At 49.9% G+C, this 17,411-nt stretch overlaps 1 protein-coding gene across 1 annotated transcript; it reads left to right on the top strand.

Moving 5' to 3' along the window:
• The first annotated feature begins 98 nt into the window (after positions 1 to 98).
• LOC137893696 (bromodomain-containing protein 1-like) lies at positions 99 to 7,918 on the top strand. The gene is made up of 11 exons (XM_068739121.1): positions 99 to 115; positions 1,221 to 2,611; positions 2,961 to 3,117; positions 3,202 to 3,330; positions 3,538 to 3,666; positions 4,033 to 4,345; positions 4,871 to 5,617; positions 5,714 to 5,837; positions 6,213 to 6,343; positions 7,070 to 7,224; positions 7,780 to 7,918. The coding sequence occupies exons 2-11, from the start codon at positions 1,242 to 1,244 to the stop codon at positions 7,792 to 7,794; spliced, it is 3,270 nt and encodes a 1,089-aa protein (XP_068595222.1). The 5' UTR covers positions 99 to 115; positions 1,221 to 1,241; the 3' UTR covers positions 7,795 to 7,918.
• The last annotated feature ends 9,493 nt before the right edge of the window (positions 7,919 to 17,411 follow it).

Genomic DNA, 17,411 nt, shown 5'->3' on the forward strand with positions numbered 1-17,411 from the left:
GAAGTCGGACGGTTCGAGCCGGCGTTGGACGAGTAGGGCTGAGTGCGGGCTTAGCTCGCTCCGCAGGCCGCGCCGCCATTGCTGCTTCATAAGTTGAATTCGTGAACTCTCCGAGGTAAGTTTATCTTCTGTCTGTCTGTCTCTGGCGCGTTTAGTATCAGCCGGCAACTCCGCCGAGGTTCACGTTCTAACTAAGTTTGTCTTCTGCCGGGGACGATGAGCCTTTTCCGGTCGCAGCGTTTGTGTTGCTGTGCTCGTCGCCATATTTCCTCCTCCAGTCCGGTTAACCCTGCAGCAGGTAGCCCGGACGGGGAGTCCTGATGCGTTTAATCTCCCGCCTCTCCGGAGAGGCCACGGCCAGGCTGTCTGTCCGATGGGGTGTTGGGTCGAAGCCCGTTTGGTTCAGTCGCGTCGCTGGAATCGTTGCTTCGGTTGGGAGAAGCTAGCGCTAGCCGCGGCTAACAGACCCCGTCCTGTGGTCCGACCGGCTGACGGAGGCTGCCCGCGGTGGAGGTCATGTCTCCGGTAAACGGAATCGGTGTCTCCGCCAACTGACGTCTAAAAAAAAAAAACCCGACTAAGATAAAGGAAACGTTGCAAACAATCGTTCAGGAGACATTAGCGATGTCACCGGAAGGAAGGCTCGTCTTCGTGTCGGCACGTTGAGAAGCGACCCAGACGGTTCTGGTTCGAGTACCAGCTGCTGTTCTCCAGATACGAGTTCTCTTTGGGATCTCTGGTTATCTAGAGGCAGAGCTGGAATGAGGAGTAGGTCGAGTGGTTAGTTAGTTGGTTAGTTAGTTAGTTATGGAGGCATCAGAATTATGTTCGCATCTCAAATAGGAGTTCTGGAACACTGAATAAGTGCTGAATGTGGCTTTACTTTACTTCACTGCTAAAAAGTAGTTGTTGTTTTTGGATGTCTTTTTCTAAGATAATGATCTGCATATCAAACAGTACCTTTTTTGCTAAAGATCTTAATCTTGAAGAGGAGAATGTTCGGTCTGCATTCAAAGCTTCATCTCATAGTTACTTGATGAAATAGTTTGTTGATTTTAATCGCATCACAAGGTGGAAACGCAGCGATGTGCTGACGAGGCAATTTGTAATTCAGCGCTGGGAGAATCGTCGAATCTGCCGCTTCCTCCTCTGGACACGCGTTGGAATCACGCTCGACCTTGATGTCTTTGACACTGGCCTTTAACCTCTTGGCTTTTCAGGCTCTTTACAAGAAAATCAAAATGAAGAAAAAAAGTCGCCACCAACGCACAACCGTGCTGAAGAGAGACTCCTCTCCCATCAAGCCGTCGCCCAACAGGGAGACCCTGACCTACGCGCAGGCTCAGCGAATCGTGGAGCTCGAGGTGGACGGCCGCGTGCACCGCCTCAGCATCTACGACAAGATGGACGTCATCGCGGACGATGACCCCACCGCTCAGGAGATCACGGAGTGCAACAGCAACAAGGAGAACAACGAGAAGCCTCGGCAGGTCCTGGTCCGCTCCGTGCGTCTCAAAATCAACAGGCAGAAGAAGAACGCAGCGGCGCTCACGGCCTCGCGCGGCACCATCGGCACGCACGGCGGCGCGGGCGGCCTTCTGGAGCCAAAGGTCAGGACGGTCGAGTACAACCTGCCGGTGGTGCCGAGGAGGCCGGCCGCGTATTACAAATACACGGAGCGGACGGCGGAGGAGCTGGACGAGGAGGTCGAGTACGACATGGACGAGGAGGACTTCGCCTGGCTGGAGCTGATCAACGAGAAGAGGAAGAGCGAGGGCGTCAGCCGGGTGTCGCACAACCTGTTTGAGTTCCTCATGGACCGCTTTGAGAAGGAGTCGCACGCCGCCGCGCAAGGCCAGGGCGACCCGCAGCCGCCGGTGGACGAGGACGCCGTCTGTTGCATCTGCATGGACGGCGACGGCGCCGACAGTAACGTCATCCTGTTCTGTGACTCCTGCAACATCGCCGTGCACCAGGAGTGCTACGGCGTGCCGCACGTCCCCGAGGGCCAGTGGCTTTGCCGCCACTGCCTGCAGTGCCCGCCCCGGCCTGCCGAGTGCGTCTTCTGTCCCAATCGGGGCGGAGCCCTGAAGAAGACGGACGACGGCCGCTGGGGCCACGTGGTGTGCGCTCTCTGGGTGCCCGAGGTCGGCTTCTCTGACACGGTTTTCATCGAGCCCATCGACGGGGTCCGCAATGTCCCGGCGGCGCGCTGGAAGCTCACCTGTTACCTGTGCAAGGAGAAAGGGGCGGGGGCCTGCATCCAGTGCGACCGAATCAACTGTTACGCAGCCTTTCACGTCAGCTGCGCCCAAAAGGCCGGCCTCTGCATGAAGATGGAGCCCGTGAAAGAGCTGACGGCTTCCGGCGCCGTCGGCTTCTCCGTGAAGAAGACGGCCTACTGCTGCAGCCACACGCCCGAAGGCTGCGACTGCCGCTCGCTCGGCATCTACAAGGAGCCGCATCCCAAAAACGGAGGCTGCCACAGGGGGCCCGACAGGAGGGCGAAGACCCGGGCCAGGTGCTGGCACAAGAAGAAGAGCAAGAGAGCGGAGCAGGAACCGGAACCTGGGGTCCCCACAAGCTGTCGGCCCAGGATCACGGTTTCAAGGTAGCCCGGCAACCACGACTCCCACAATGCACCTTTCTCAAAAATCAGTTCTCAAGCATGCAGGTCTCCGATTCGCTTTGATTGAACACATTTTCTGACTCTTGATTTTGGAGTAGTTTCCCAGCATGCACCTCAGCAGGCAGTCTGTAGATCACAGAGTCAAGAGCCCAGACCTTTCTGGGGTTTTCCTGCATGCATACATTTATGGGATGTTTCCGCTCACTATTCCTATCAGTGATAAGTCTTATCACAGCGGGACAATCGCGGGGGGCGCTTGCTAGCTTGTGTATCTGAATACAGATCGGGAGAAATGATGAAAATGTATTGACTGTATTCCCCTGTGGGTCAGCTTTGACGCCATCCTTAACCAGGTGGCGGTCCAGAGGAAGCGTGCGTTCGTTGAGCGGGCGTTGAGCTACTGGGTGCAGAAGAGGCAGTCCAGAAACAACGTGCCTCTGATCCGCCGGCTGCAGGCCAACCCTCGGCCGACCAAAGCCAAGCAGATGGTCAGCGCCGGCGACGGCCGCCGCTCTCTATCGACAGCTGAACGTTGTGTTTATCGCTGGAATCGTGTTCCGTGTGCGCTGCAGAACCGTGCGGAGACCAGCCAGGCGCTGAGGGAGCAGCTGAAGGAGTGGCACCGCCTTCGCCATGACTTGGAGCGAGCGCGTCTGCTCTTGGAGCTGATCAGGAAGAGGGAGAAGCTGAAGAGGGAGGAGGTAGGGTCACTGTTCTCCTCACCCCCCCCCCCCCCCCCGGACAATAACTTGAATAATCCTTTCATTGTGTCGTCCTGGTTGATTCTGGATTTGCGTTGAGAGTTCAGATTTTCGCCACTGGGACGGTTCTGTCTTTTATTTGCCGGCGGGTCACATCCGTGCGCTGCCACTTCCGTACTAAGTTCTTGACCCGTGCTGTCCCATCAGATGAAGCAGCAGCAGTCGGTTCTGGAGTACCAGCTGACCCCCGTCAACATTCTGCTGAGAGCCGTGCTCAGTCAGCTACAGGAGAAGGACCAGTACAGCATCTTCGCCCAGCCCGTCGGCGTCAAGGAGGTCTGTTCACAAGCAATCGGCTGTTTGGTGCCATTTCATGTATTCTGCTCTTTCTCCACAAGTTAACGCAGATCTCAGACACTTGTACGAAATATCTGTGACGGTCTTTGGTCCGAATAGCAAACAGATGCTGCAGGACAGCGTCTATCATTTCTGTCTCAGACGGCTCTGTCAGAAGTGGTAGCAAAAGGGAGATACTCAGTTCACACACACACACACACACACACACACACACACACACACACGGCGTGATGATACGCAGATAAACAGCAGCCTCAGCACCTCGTCTGGGCGGAGGAGCAGCGGCTCGACTCCGAGCTCCGATGTTGTCAGTCATCACAACGTGCGTCCTTCCACTTGCTGCAGGTCCCCGACTACCTGGACCACATCGAGAGCCCGATGGACTTCTCCACCATGAGGAAACGCATCGACGCTCACACGTACAGGAACCTGGAGGACTTTGAGCAGGACTTCAACCTCATCATTGCCAACTGCATGCTGTACAATGCAAAGGACACGTTTTTCTACAAGGCGGCTCAGAGAATGCAGGACCACGGAGGAGTCATCCTCCGCAGGGCCCGGAGAGAGGCCAGCAGAATCGGGTTTGACCTCCCCGGCGGGCTGCATCGACCCGAAGCCCCGAAGGTGGAGGAGCCGCCGCCGTTCTCCTGGGAGGATGGTAGGTCGGAACGGAGATGTGTCGAGTCTGAATTATTCAAACTTGTTTCGGGCTTTATTATATATGATAACACGTCATCAGTCACTGCGCTGATCTCGTTCTATATCCACGACGCAATGACCGTAAAGGCTTTCTCTTTCCATTTCTATTTCTTTTTCCAGCCGTGAAAGCCGGCAGATATTATCGGCCTTAGCAGTGTAGGATCTTCACTCGACAAAAGAGCACGCTGGCTGCGCCGCTTAATGTCGCGTGTTACTGGTTACAATGTGGCAGCCAGTAAGAAGAAGAAAAGAAGCCGTCCAGGCTTCACGTGACTTCAGAGAGACTTCACGGCTGTAAAAACGCTTTTGCTGTTCTATTCATGTGAAACGAGCTCTTAGATTGAAGGTTCACGTTTACGCTTCTCGTAGGCACGTTGCCACGGTTGTTCGCCGCTGTTGTAAGATCAATTAAAAGCTGCCGTACTGAAGATGTAACGGTACCAAGTGTCCTCCTCCCTGGCCCTTCTTTTACTCTCCATCTCAGTGGACCGTCTGCTGACCCCCGCCTACCGTCGCAAGACCCCCCTGGAGGATCAGTTGAAAGAGCTGCTGGAGAAGCTGGACCTGAGCGCCGCCATGAGGCACAGTCCGTCCCGCAGCAAGAGGCTTAAACTGCTGAAGAAGGTCATCATGGAGGTCCGCAGCGAAATCGGCCTGACGAAGTCCCTCCCGACACCCTTGCCCCCCGCCCCAGAGCCCGACCCGGTACCAGAGTCGGAGGAGAAGCCCCTACCTCAACCCCATTCGGAGGCTTTTCTTCCGTCAGGGCTGGAGCTGGTAACGTCTCTCGTGCAGCTGGACGCCTCGCCCAGGAAGTCGGGGTTGCAGATTCTGAAGGCCACCGAGCCCAGCGTGGACCGAACTCCAGTGGAGAGCGATGGCAATGCCGACACGTCTACCTCAGTGCTCGGGGACACCCCCCACGAGCACATCCCAGACCCAGCGCGCCTTAACGGCCATCTTCACGCTAAAACCTCTGCTTCCTGCAACCAACGGGCCAACGCCATCTTCCGAAAGTCCAAGAGCGCCAGCCCCCAGAAACCCTCCGAGACCCAAGAGGTGTCGGCTGCATCGCCGCCACACCTGGGTGCCAAAACCTTCCTGTCGGTAGTGATCCCACGACTGGAGACGCTTCTCCTGCCGAAGAAGAGACGACGCAGCAGCAGCGCTGATGGTGGTGAGGAGGAGGAAGAGGAGGAGGAAGAGACGCCCATCAAACGTCTCGGCACAGGTACCTGGATCAAAGGTCCAGTTCCACTATGAAGTGATTCCGTCAGAGTACCGGGCCTACGTGACACTGACCTGTGTGTTCCCCCCCCCTCTTCAGGAATCACTAACGGTTTTGCGTCGGGGGACGATGACACCTCGATGTCTCCTCGTCCGCTGGAGCCTCGGCGGCGCTGTGCGTCCGAGTCCAGCATCTCCAGCGGGAGCGTCTTTTGTGGCACAAGGTGACTTCAGGAGGACGAAGTTGTCGTTAGTTCCAGATTGTGGCTTCATTGCTGTCCGTTCTCTGATCCGGTGTTGGTCGCGTTCCAGCGGAGGTCAGGGGGACGCCTCGGGCTGTAGGACTGGTGAAGCTAACAGTGGAAAGTAGCGCTGACGTTGCAGAAGAGACTCCATCCACACGCCGACTTTACACGAGATAAGCCGGGTGGAGATAAGATGCTGTTGTGTAACGATGACAATTAGGCACCAAAGCAGGAACTCCAACGGAGATGTGAAGGGTGATTCATCATCACGACGTAGTCGGAACGTCTCCTGAGCCGTTTGATGAAAAGCTGGGACGTCGTTCCTCACTCGGCTTTCCTCTTGTCCCCTAAAAGCACCGTCGTTGTGCCCAACGACTGTAGAGGGCGGCTCCCGGCAGCGCGGCGGAGCACTGTGGACGACGACGGCGGTCTGACGAGCTGCGTCGAGAACAAGGAGTTCACCAAAGCTGCCGAGATCTCATCAGGTGAGTCCGACGGGGGGGGACACCTGACGGGGCTTTGAACCACCTGATCAACTCGTCTGCCGTAGATGATCACTGAACCTGAACGTCTCTCCATCGTGGGTTTTATTTCTTTTTACACCCGCTTTACCCAAAGAGCTGGTGCGCGCTATTCATGATTCCAAACTGAACCGGACCAGCACCACTGGAGGGAAGTACCCACCGGTCTTAGAATTACTTTCCAACAGTATATTAAACTCGAAGTGTGTTTTAGAGTGAATGTGACTGAAAATGTTCGCTGATACGAGACACAAATGGTAAAACGTTCACGTTTATTTTAACATTGTTTTGAGAAATGTAATTGAATAAATTACATTTTTTGTAAGGCAACCTCAATTTCTCATTGTTTAATTATAACATATACTCTTACAAGCTTGTCAAAACGATGCTATTTTGGCCCGGCCCTCCGGAGTATTTTGTGTTTCTCCCTCCAGAACCCCTGCTTTAGAGGGTTCTGGGGGGAGGGACCCACAGATGGAAGCTTTATTGAGTGTCCTGCCCATCTGCCCTCTGCAGCCGGTCTGAAGCCTCCAGCTCGGAGCGGCGTGGAGTCGTCCGGTTCTTGCAGTGCGTTTTTGGGCCGGACTGGGCCATGCCTTCGTCTCTGAGTTCTGGCTCCTTCCTCCCACTCTGCCGTCATCATGGAGTCTTTCCACTCAGCTTCCCCTCTCTGTGTTTTGGTCCTAACAGATCATGGACCCCAGAGCACAGAGGTTGACGTGTCATCGCAGCGAGGTGAAACTTCCCCGGCCGCTCCGGGACGTCCTCAGAACCGGAGAGCAGATGCAGCTCAGGTCCGCAGAGAAACTCTTCCTCGTCCACTTCTTCGACAGCAAGCGCAGCTGGTGAGAACTCACCAGACGCTATCGCCGTAGAATAATGGAGGGGGCACAGAAGTAGACCTCCGGCAGCCGGGGTCACGGATGTGGTTGTGATCCGCCCAATGAAAAGTGAAGAACATGCTATTTTAATGGAAAAATAAGTATATCTAAATCCTTTTAGTTCTAGTTGTGTTTAAATGATAAAGAAATGACGAGTATTAAAACTACGTGGAACTTTGTGTCAGGGTGACAAATGGATTTCTCCTCGGTTGGCCAAACCCCCGGACCGAGCCGGGTCTCTGGGGTGGGCCGCGTGGGATGTACTGCTGCATACAGTGACAATAACGTGGCGTGATGTTCTTTTGAATCTGGAGCATAATTCGGTCCGGTCTCCTGGGTTAGCGGGGCGTTCTCCTCGCCGAGTGGAGACATGAATCCTAATTTATTATTTTTTTTACTCAGGTTGTATTTGTTTTATGTTAAAATGTGTTTTTACGACATGAAAGATCATTTTCAGAGCACTGGAGCTTCTCTCCATGCAGTTCCACACTAACGGATCTGGGCCTTTCCTCTCCTCAGGCGATGGCTTCCTAGATCCAAGACCGCTCCCTCTGCGATCAGCCAAGTCCAGTTGACGAAGGCTCGCACCTCCTGCATCACAAAACGCTGTAGAGCAGAGAGCTGGAGCCGGCTGGTTGACCGCCGTTCGCCGTCATGGACCTAACCCCACCCCCTTCGTGCTTCGTGTTGCATCACCATTACCCAGAAATCCCCACACGTTTACCACGTCCTGCGAACTGGAACCGCTGGAAGTGTCCCTCACGTCGGATATACTGTAGCTTGTGATGGCCATCACTTTTTTTCTATCAAGGAACTATGCAATGAAAAGAAGTTGGTTAGCAGGTGCAAAAAGAAAATACAAAAAAACTCCAACATGGACTTTGTGGACCCCCCCCACCACGGGTGTAAACCTGTTGAATGTTTCCATTTGACCTCTGACCTCCATAAATGTGCTGCAAGACTGCTGCTACAGTCCCGTTGCCGTGACGACGTGCATCAATGGTGCTCGTGACTGCAGCAGCTCCTGTAAATATCGTGTACGAGGCCTGACACTAATTTATTGGCGCCTCGGTTTTTGGGGACGCGTTTGGATATTTATACAGGTGGAGGTGCTGAACCACGTCGTCCCTGGCACTGATGCTGTCGCTCTTTCTGCTGGTGCTATCTCTCCAGAGGGAACAAAAAACAAACGTGCATACTGTAGTGAACATTTCAGTTCCCTTTTTTACCGTTTTGTAATTTATTGAGCTCTCAAGCCTTGAGGCTGCTGTCGTTGGCATTAATACTTTTGGTCTGTTTCTTTTTCTTTTCTTTTTTTTACCTAAATGTTTTTTTTACTGAGCTACGTTTTTTATTTGTACATATTTATATAAAATCTATATCGGTGCTCTCAAGTCCAAAATGCATCGTTCACACAAAACCAAAAAAATGTGCTGCCCACAGTTTTCCCAGGAGCGAGTTAATTTGGTGGACTGGTTGTGTTTTCGTTGGTGTGGTGTGATGAGTTCAAGTCTGTCAGACGTCACAGAATCATCTTTTTACCACCTGGACTGAATTAATCAGCTGTAGGAGAGAAGAGAATGTGCCTGTACTAATTTATTGTAAAGCAGAAAATGTATATGCACCACTTTATAGAGTATTGTCAGAAAGTCCTGCGGCACACGAGGAGCTGTGTTCAGGCTTCTCTTCTGTTTGAGTTTTATTTTTTAATTGATGGCATTAAACCTGAGCGTTGAGGTGAAAGTGTTTGGTTTTGATTGGTTTTTTCACAGGGTAGTGATGGTGACTTTTTTTTCCAGCAGTTTTGGATGTGGATGTAGTGTGTAAATAGATTTGGTACTTTAGCTGAGTTTCTGGGAAACAACCACAGTTATAGCCGACGGGCGAGGAGCCCAGCCGCCTGCAGGCCGGTGAGATTTTTATACCAAGACACTGAAAATTAAATATGTTTTTGAATCACTGACTGAATTTGTCCTGCTGTCATTCTTTAAGTTCTGCTTCAATTTATTTTTCCACATTTTCCCGAGGTAAATATTGTAGTTGGATTTTTTTTTGGTTTCGTCCCCATCATGAATAATAATGGTCATAATTTTTTTTTACCACAAATTTAACATTGACAAAGTCCTAAAAAAAAAAAAAAATGACGCGTAAACCTAAATATAACATTTCACGACATGACCACATGGTGGGGCTGTTGTTCCATCTGCACCCTGGACTATTCCGTTTAGTGGAGCTGTGGAGAGAGACCTTCCAGCAGGCTTCACTGGGAACCCTTTATCTGCAAGGTGAGCATGCAGCTGATGGACATCACACTAATTAACCAATCATGGAGCAGACACCTGTGTGTAATTACCTTCTGCCCCCCCCCCCCTACTTGTTCAGCCAATCTGTTGACCTGCTAATAAGACGAGTGCTCCGGAGTCCACCTGATGAAGACCAGCCCTCCTCCTCGCTCTCCCCTCAGTGATTGAACATGAAGCCGTCCCTGAACAAACAGCTGCTGAAGATAAAAACTGCCGTAGGTAAAGTTCACTGGTAATTATTGACACGTCTATTTTAAGTTTGACTCGTCCCGGGGGGAGAGCAGCAAACACGAAGTGAGTAGGAAATGGTTGTCAGATTGTAAACCATCTCCTGACCTCTGAAGGTCGTGTGAGAGCAGCAGCGCCTTGTTATAACCTGAGATTATAACCTGATTAGATTAGCGGGACTCAAACCCATGAACTCTCGTCTTCCCAACCCGAGGCCCAACCCACTGAGCCACTGCTGCCCCGTGAACATACATGTATTACACTCCGTAGAAACACATTTGTCATGTGATATTTTAACTGATCCCACCTGGAGCATCATGGGTAATATGTTATTGAACAAGTATCACACACACACACACGCGCGCTAAGAACCTGCTATTATTTCTAATGGGGCATTGGACAATGGTGTGTGTGTTGCTGTGAAGTGACTGTATATTTTGCAGAGGTATGAATATTTAATGGCGCGAACTCATTAGACGCTCGGCCTCTCGGGAGCTCGGAGAGGAGTTTGTTTTGTTCCAGATTATTCGCGTGATGAATTATACATCTCTGGATTCAACAATCTGAAAACACCACCGCTACAATTAGGCAGAGGGTGGACGCTATATTTACACTCCACATCAAAAAAGCTGCTGGCCCACTTTCCTGTCCACCACATGCTCACGCTACCGGCATTAGAGTTGGAATAAAAGCAGTGGGGATGACATTTATTGAAGATGTGTGATATTTGATCGGTCAAACAGGGTTCCAGGAACATCCGTCCTAAAGTCCGTCCCGTCGGCGGGGCGGTTCGATCGTCGGTGATTCTTTCAAAGACGGACATTTTAAATATAAAAGCGTTCTCGTGACCAGGCTCAGGAAGAGCGGACTCCGGAACTCAACACGGAATAAACCCAGAACGTACAGAACACCAGAACTCCATGAAGAAGTCCTGATTATCTTCCATTTTTATTGCTGAAGGTGATTGGGGGGTGGGGGTCGCTACCTGTCAGGTCATCTCCACAGGTCCGATTGGATCTGACAGGCTATGAATGGGCCGGAGACCCGGCAGCCTGTGAGCAATCACCGCAGCCATTTCACACCATACTGATCCCCTAATCTGCTGCAGAGACCGGAGAGGGGCCCCGGGCCCCCCCCCCCGGAGGCCCTGATGAAGTCCTGACGTCACTCAACAGAACCCACAGGACTAAGTTAAAATAGCTGCTCCCCTCACCCGCCCAAAAACTGGACTAAAGTCTCAATTAGATAAGAAGCAGCCAAACCGATGATGTCACCATTAATTTGAATAAATTGTGGGCTACAGGGAGAACACTTAGCGATCCACGGATCTTTCAAGATCTAGTCTAGTCTAGTCAGACTTGGAAGCACAGTTACAAGAAGTTTAATTACCCATAAATCCATGTCTCTGCCCCCCTCATTTTAAGTCCTAAGTCAGTGGACATGCAAGTATTCCTGTTGTTTAGCTTGACCCTATTGCTGTTCTGTCCCTTCAGAACCAGGAGGTTTGGAGTTTAAATCTGTGGATGGATGGAAAGAAAGTTTGAGCAGAGCTGGATTTCCCTTTGGGTTCTGCTGGTTCTGTGTTGGTAGCAGCAGCCTGTACGCATGAGCAGCTTTAATGTGGGCTCATGATGACCAGCAGATCCGTTCAGCTTGGGGCCCATTACCCTGGAATGACTATCTGCTGCCAGACAAACCTGGAATGAGCTGCAGAAGAAAGAAGAAGCAGCAACGCGGCGCTTCAGTCCCGCCAGGGTAATGATCTGGACCCAGAGCCCACCGAAGGGGCCCCTCTTCCTCCCTGACGTTAACGTGTGCTACTCATCATCCTCTCTGCCTCAAATAGAAACCGGCATGCCGGCTCACTCTCTTTTACATGGAGAACGTGAAAAATTAAATTACCTCGCCTCGGCGGCCTCCAATCTTTATAAATCCACTCTTAATTTGTGTTCATGTGGGCACCCAGACGGCCCCCTCACAAACACGGCGAATACGAGAGCGGCTCCACTTAGTTTCATCAGGACCCCCCCCACCCCTTTCTGCTAACTGCCCATCTCCTGTGGAATAAAGGTCAAATAATCAGGCATCTGGAAGGACAGCTCATTTGTCATCCCTTGATAAATAGCGTCAAGAGCTAATCTGTGGAGCAGGACCCCCGTTTCACTCCAAACACAAGGGTTAAGCGACTCAAGGAGGACAGCGGGGAGAAGGAATACGACGAGTTCCTGGACCGGTGGATTACAGGATGGTTCCGACGACCTCCACCCGTCTGCTAAATGGCAGCGGCCTGCAGCAGCAATGAGGCGAAACGCTTCAGAGCTGCTCGCTGCACCTTCCCTCCTCCTTCTGCCGCCATGCAGAAGATTCTCCTCGTCTGCTGAACGTCGACCCGGCAGCGAGGAGTCCGCTTTGTTAAATGGCTGCAGAGATATTAGCCGTACCGAATGTTACGCTGGTCCGAACTTTCTGGGCACCGCCGTGGGTTTCATAGCGACCCGAGGTTTGGGCTCGACGCTGAGTGGAGGAAGTGATTTGTGATCCACGCCTCCACTCACCTGCAGCGATGAGACGGATTCTGAAAATGAACCTGGTGATTTAGTCGGAATATTGAGCCGCTGGCTGGTTGGTTCCCAAAACTATCCAGAGGAGCTAAGAGCAAATTAAATGATCTCGAAGCTTCTCGGTGATTGATGAGACGAGCTCGGCAGCATTCAGGAGAACAAAGGCCCACTGATGGTGTTCTGTGAGGTGGTCTGGTCTTCAGCCTGAACCATTCTCTGATTATTATCCACAGATAATAATCCTAATCTAGACTGGGTTTTTCATTCATGTGTGGTGAATCTTTTGTTTTGAGAAGGTTCCATCATGTGACTCCCAGGACACCAGCACAAGGTCAAATGCATTATTGATTAGCTGATACATAAACAGCAGGACAATAGTCAGCTGTGCCACATTTGCATGATGGAATGAACATTGAATATCTGTCAGCCTCCTTAAAGGCTCATTAGCATATCTCACGCCTTCAATTAGCTCTGACACGACTGAGCCTGCAAAAATAACCTTTGGGACAGTGGAGAGTGTTTAAGAACTGCAGTCCAAGCAGATAACAAGTAGAGCAGCTGATTCCACCGGAGCGTGAGGGAGCAGGTTCAGGACCGTAAGAGGACATGAAGGCACCTGAACCCGCGGGCCGACGGGCCCTGAACCCTGGAGATACGTCTAGTGATGACTGGTCTGGGCAGCAGCTGTCAGGTCAGGGAAGCGGTCCACGGCGATGACGCTCACGGCCCTGAAGACGCTGCCAACAGGCTACTGGTCCAATTTTGAAAATGTCAAAGGATTAGCTGAAGTTTCTGTTACGTCTGCTGTCTTCCTTTGACATGGGGAGAATCCCCGATCTATTGTTCCTTCAACAATGATCCATGGGTCTCTGGATGGAAGAGAAACCATGCTGGTGGCGAATGGCTGGGAAATGTTCTTGGAACGGTGGTGGTAACCGTAGAGAGTAACTTAGTACTCTAAATATCTAAATAAAGCGGGATTTAAAAAAACACACAACTCTTTCTATCCCGAAGGATAGACTTCAGGTTACAAGCTGCCCCTGGGGGATGGTGTCATGTGATGCTCAGACTCAGGCCACACACACACACACTCTTCCATGTTTCGTATCTTAAATATGTAAAAGGGGCAAAAAAAAAATCATGAATGAAACCAAATATGTGTATTTAAGGTTAATGTGGGTATTTGTGTGTACAGCAGATTAAATTACTGAACATAACAGGTTTTATGTCGGTCAGAATTTGCTGACAAATGCGCATTATCAAAAAAAGAAAAGTTTGAGTTTGGTCAATCACAGCTCTAATTGTTTTAATTTCTATCTATAAACCGTGTGTATAATCTGTTTAAGGGTTAGCGTAGATCAGGCTCAGTTAAATGTAAGGTTTTCTTCTCTCTGAGGTATCTGAACATCGTGTTGGCAGAATTAATTCATAATAATAATAAATTAGAACAACGTGCCTCTGACTTTGAGGTCAGACCACAATCTTCCAGAGAGGATGTCTCTTGTTTCTGAATTGAGCTGCTGTCATCTTTTCGATATTCAACTGGCGACCTGCTCACTTTATTTGCTTTCCTTTTTTCCCTACTGTAATGAAATGAAGTGCAAACAGGCCGGCCGTCCTCCATGCTTCATCGAGGCCGCTGACGAGAGGATAATCAAATTGCTCATTTTCAATTTTTCATTATTTAAAAAAGCGCTGTCAGCTGCTCGGCCTCAGAATGACCTTCACTGATTATTCTTTGTGCAACACTTTCTCTGTCAACTCTCCGTCTCTCTCCTCCTCCAGCTCTGTTTATCATCTCTTTTCCGCTGCCTATCATCTGCTTCCCTAAACAGACGAGTGAATAAATGTTGCACCATAAATGCACCAGTTTACAGTCACCACAGCTACAATGGCTGAAATCAGAAATACAAAGGCTTTGATCCAAAGTAATATCAGCATAATTTATTCACTGAAAGTTTTGGATGTTCAACAAAATGACAAAGTCAAAACAATTTATTTGTAGAGTCATCGATAAAGAGCAAATTCAATTTCAATATAACCTCAACGTAACCGCAATATAACCGCAACATAGCCTCAATGCAACCTCAGCGGTGCCTCAATATAACCTCAACGTAACCTCAATGCAACCTCAGCTGTGCCTCAATATAATCTCAACGTAACCTCAATGCAACCTCAGCTGTGCCTCAATATAACCTCAGTGTAACCGCGATATAACCGCAACATAGACCTGTGACCTGGATAGGAAGCTGTGCACCAGGTGCAGAAGAGGTTCGGGAGAAGGTTTAGTAAAGTTAGGTTCCCCCCAGTCATAGGAAAACGTTCCTTAGCGGCTCAGGATAAAAAGGTCCATCAGGCCGGTGAGCACAGGTTCAGCTGTGGACGTCGGGTCAGTGTCTGTCCTCAGTGTCCCTTTGCTGTTTCTTATTAATTACAGATTGCTGACCTTTCATTCTGGTTGGGGGCATTATCCCTGGACTGCCCCAGGGAGGGGGGAGGAAGGGGGACACATCTTGTTAGCTTACCTGGACAGAGTACCAACCAATGCCCACCGTGACCTCGCCCTCCCCCCCTCCACTCCCAGCCCAACACCCGTAGTGACACCAACATCCATCACCTCTGGGTGCGGGTGGACATCCATCAAGAGTGGCGCTGTGGGCCAGGCGGGTCCCGCCCCGCCTGGGTGTTTGTGTGAATGTGTTTGTGACATATTGACCTGTCATCTGAATATCTAATGAGGACCTTGAGCACATGTCTGTTTTACAGATTCTGTTGTTCTTTGACATTTAACTGGACAGAAAATGATTAACAAGTCCTGACCAAAGAAAGCAGGTCATTTTGGACAAGTCAGGATGAAGCGAGGGAATCCTGGAATTAATAACGGGAAACTAAGGTAGGGCAACAAGGAGGGTTATTAATAATCTAATTACAAAAACATAAATATTCTTTTAAAAAGTCATAACATCAGCTCCAGGAGCCCTTCTTCTTCATGGACCAGCAGAACCTGCTGATGATGGGGGTCCTTCATGTTTCACAACCTGTTTCACACTCTGTTAACACAAAGTGACTCTTTGTCATAATTTATTAAGATTAACACTTTTATTTTTATTCAGGCATTAACCGGCATCCTTGGATGACATTGTGGCACTCCATATTTTACAAAGCTCAAATATCCTCACCCCTCTTTTGTGCAGGACAAATTTCCAGTGCTAAATCAAAAGTGGTAAATGAACAGGAGTGAGCAGCGTACCTGAGCTCCCCCGTCCGGTACCTGCTGGACGGGACCAGGAAGGAGAATTTGGGTCAGAGCGTCCCCTCTGGTAACAGGATCTTCTGGCTGCTGTTTCTGTAACAGATTGTGTGGGGATTTCAATCCGATGCCTCTATGGCAATAGAGATTAGGCAATTAACCTCCATGTCACTGTAATTATTAAGACACTTTAGCAAAAAAAAAAGGAACTAATTTCCCAAAAGATGGCAGAAGAAGAGAATGTGCTGCCGCTGGGCCGAGCAGCACCAAGCGATGCCACGGAGGATCCATCTTTGAGAGCAGAACAAAGCGAGAGGAACCTTCAGTTCTTTTCCTCTGAGGCCGCCCAGAACCGGGCTCCGCCCACATCCCGTCAGAATATCACTTTCATGCTGGCGAAGGTCGTCCTGAGACAATTTAAAGGTGAGCCTCTGTAAAGGCTGACAAAACACATGAAGCCTCTCCATCTGCCTGATGATTGATTGATTGATTGATTGATTGATTGATTGAATTCAGAGACCAGAAGAAAGACATTTTATTTGATGTTTTGTGGTTTCATCTTGACGCCCCATGGTTGGACATTAGTCGATCATTTCTGTGTCCATCGTTGAGGTAGTCAGGGTTAGTTCAGGGCGTGTCCCAGTGAGACGACCTTTAACCTCTTAGCCATTTGATAATGTAGAAAATTGAAAGTGTGTCTGAAGAAAGAGACTCTGAGCTCGAAAGCAAACCACCTTCCTTCACCTCTTCTGTCGTTGGAAGTGGAAGAGGCGCTCTCTGTTGGAATGGCTCATGAATAATTAAAGCTAACATCATGACATTAACTCCGATCCTGTTGACAGTTCATCAGGGAGTCTGCAGTCCCGTTAATGTTAGCGCCCCGTGGGTCCACTCCACGCCGCTGCTTTCAGCTTGGTGAACACGTGGGAGGACAGAGGAGCCGCCGCCCACATTTGGTGAATTTAAATTCACCTCCAGCTGCTTCACCGGATCATTAATTACATCTGAGTGCATTGAAGATTAATGAAATCAGTGCCGCCGTTGCAGCGCAGAGGGGTCAGAGGTCACGGGAAGACCAGAGGGCACCGTGTTACCGAGTGGGAGGAGCTTCGTGCTGTGGGATGTGATGGCATTTTAATTAGCATGCAAATGTCTAACAGGGTGTTTTCAGCGGTTTCCATTAATGCAGTTATTTCTGAGATGATGGCTGAGATGACGACGTAAGAAGTGTGTTCACTATGTTCTATGTATGATTTATAGTTTACATCTATACTTCTGTTCTTATTGTTCCACGTTCTGTAGTTCTATAGTTGTAGTTTTGACCACCAGCTTCTTGAGGATCTTCTTAACAAACACTAATAGGGATTGGTCCATTTATTATAATTAGGGGCTGCGTTTCCTGGAAGCCTATTCAAGGGGAGGAGTTACTTCCTGTTGATAAATGTTAGTCAACGCAGATGTCAGACGCAGAGTTCTCCATCATTTATCACATCTTTAAAGGATATTTCCCAGAGTGGCACCTCCACTGCACTCGTTAAGAAAGTCTTTATTACAGGAGATGACTTCAAGTTGGAAGAGACTTGGTTTTATATTTTAAATTTAAAAAAAATATTTTTACTATCAGATTCATGAAATGTCTATGAGAACAGCTGACCGCCATTCATTGGGATGTCTGACTCATTTCTTCGAATCCTTTTTTTCATCAATCTGTAGAAGTGGGCAGGCATGACTTTCAAACGTTTTATATATCTTAGCTATATGTCTGTCAAGAAGAAGAAGAAGAGGGACTCCTCTAGGTTAGAATCTGCA

The sequence above is a fragment of the Brachionichthys hirsutus genome, chromosome 5 (assembly GCF_040956055.1).
Source record: "Brachionichthys hirsutus isolate HB-005 chromosome 5, CSIRO-AGI_Bhir_v1, whole genome shotgun sequence".
Classification (NCBI taxonomy): Eukaryota; Metazoa; Chordata; class Actinopteri; order Lophiiformes; family Brachionichthyidae; genus Brachionichthys; species Brachionichthys hirsutus.

What these genes read in the sequence shown, in the direction of transcription:
- LOC137893696 (XM_068739121.1), top strand. Translation starts at nt 1,242, where the DNA reads ATGAAGAAAAAAAGTCGCCACCAACGCACAACCGTGCTGAAGAGAGAC. An exon ending in CGACCAAAGCCAAGCAGATG is followed by an intron (nt 3,118 to 3,201) that starts GTCAGCGCCGGC and finishes TGTGCGCTGCAG; the next exon opens with AACCGTGCGGAGACCAGCCA. An exon ending in AGCCCGTCGGCGTCAAGGAG is followed by an intron (nt 3,667 to 4,032) that starts GTCTGTTCACAA and finishes CACTTGCTGCAG; the next exon opens with GTCCCCGACTACCTGGACCA.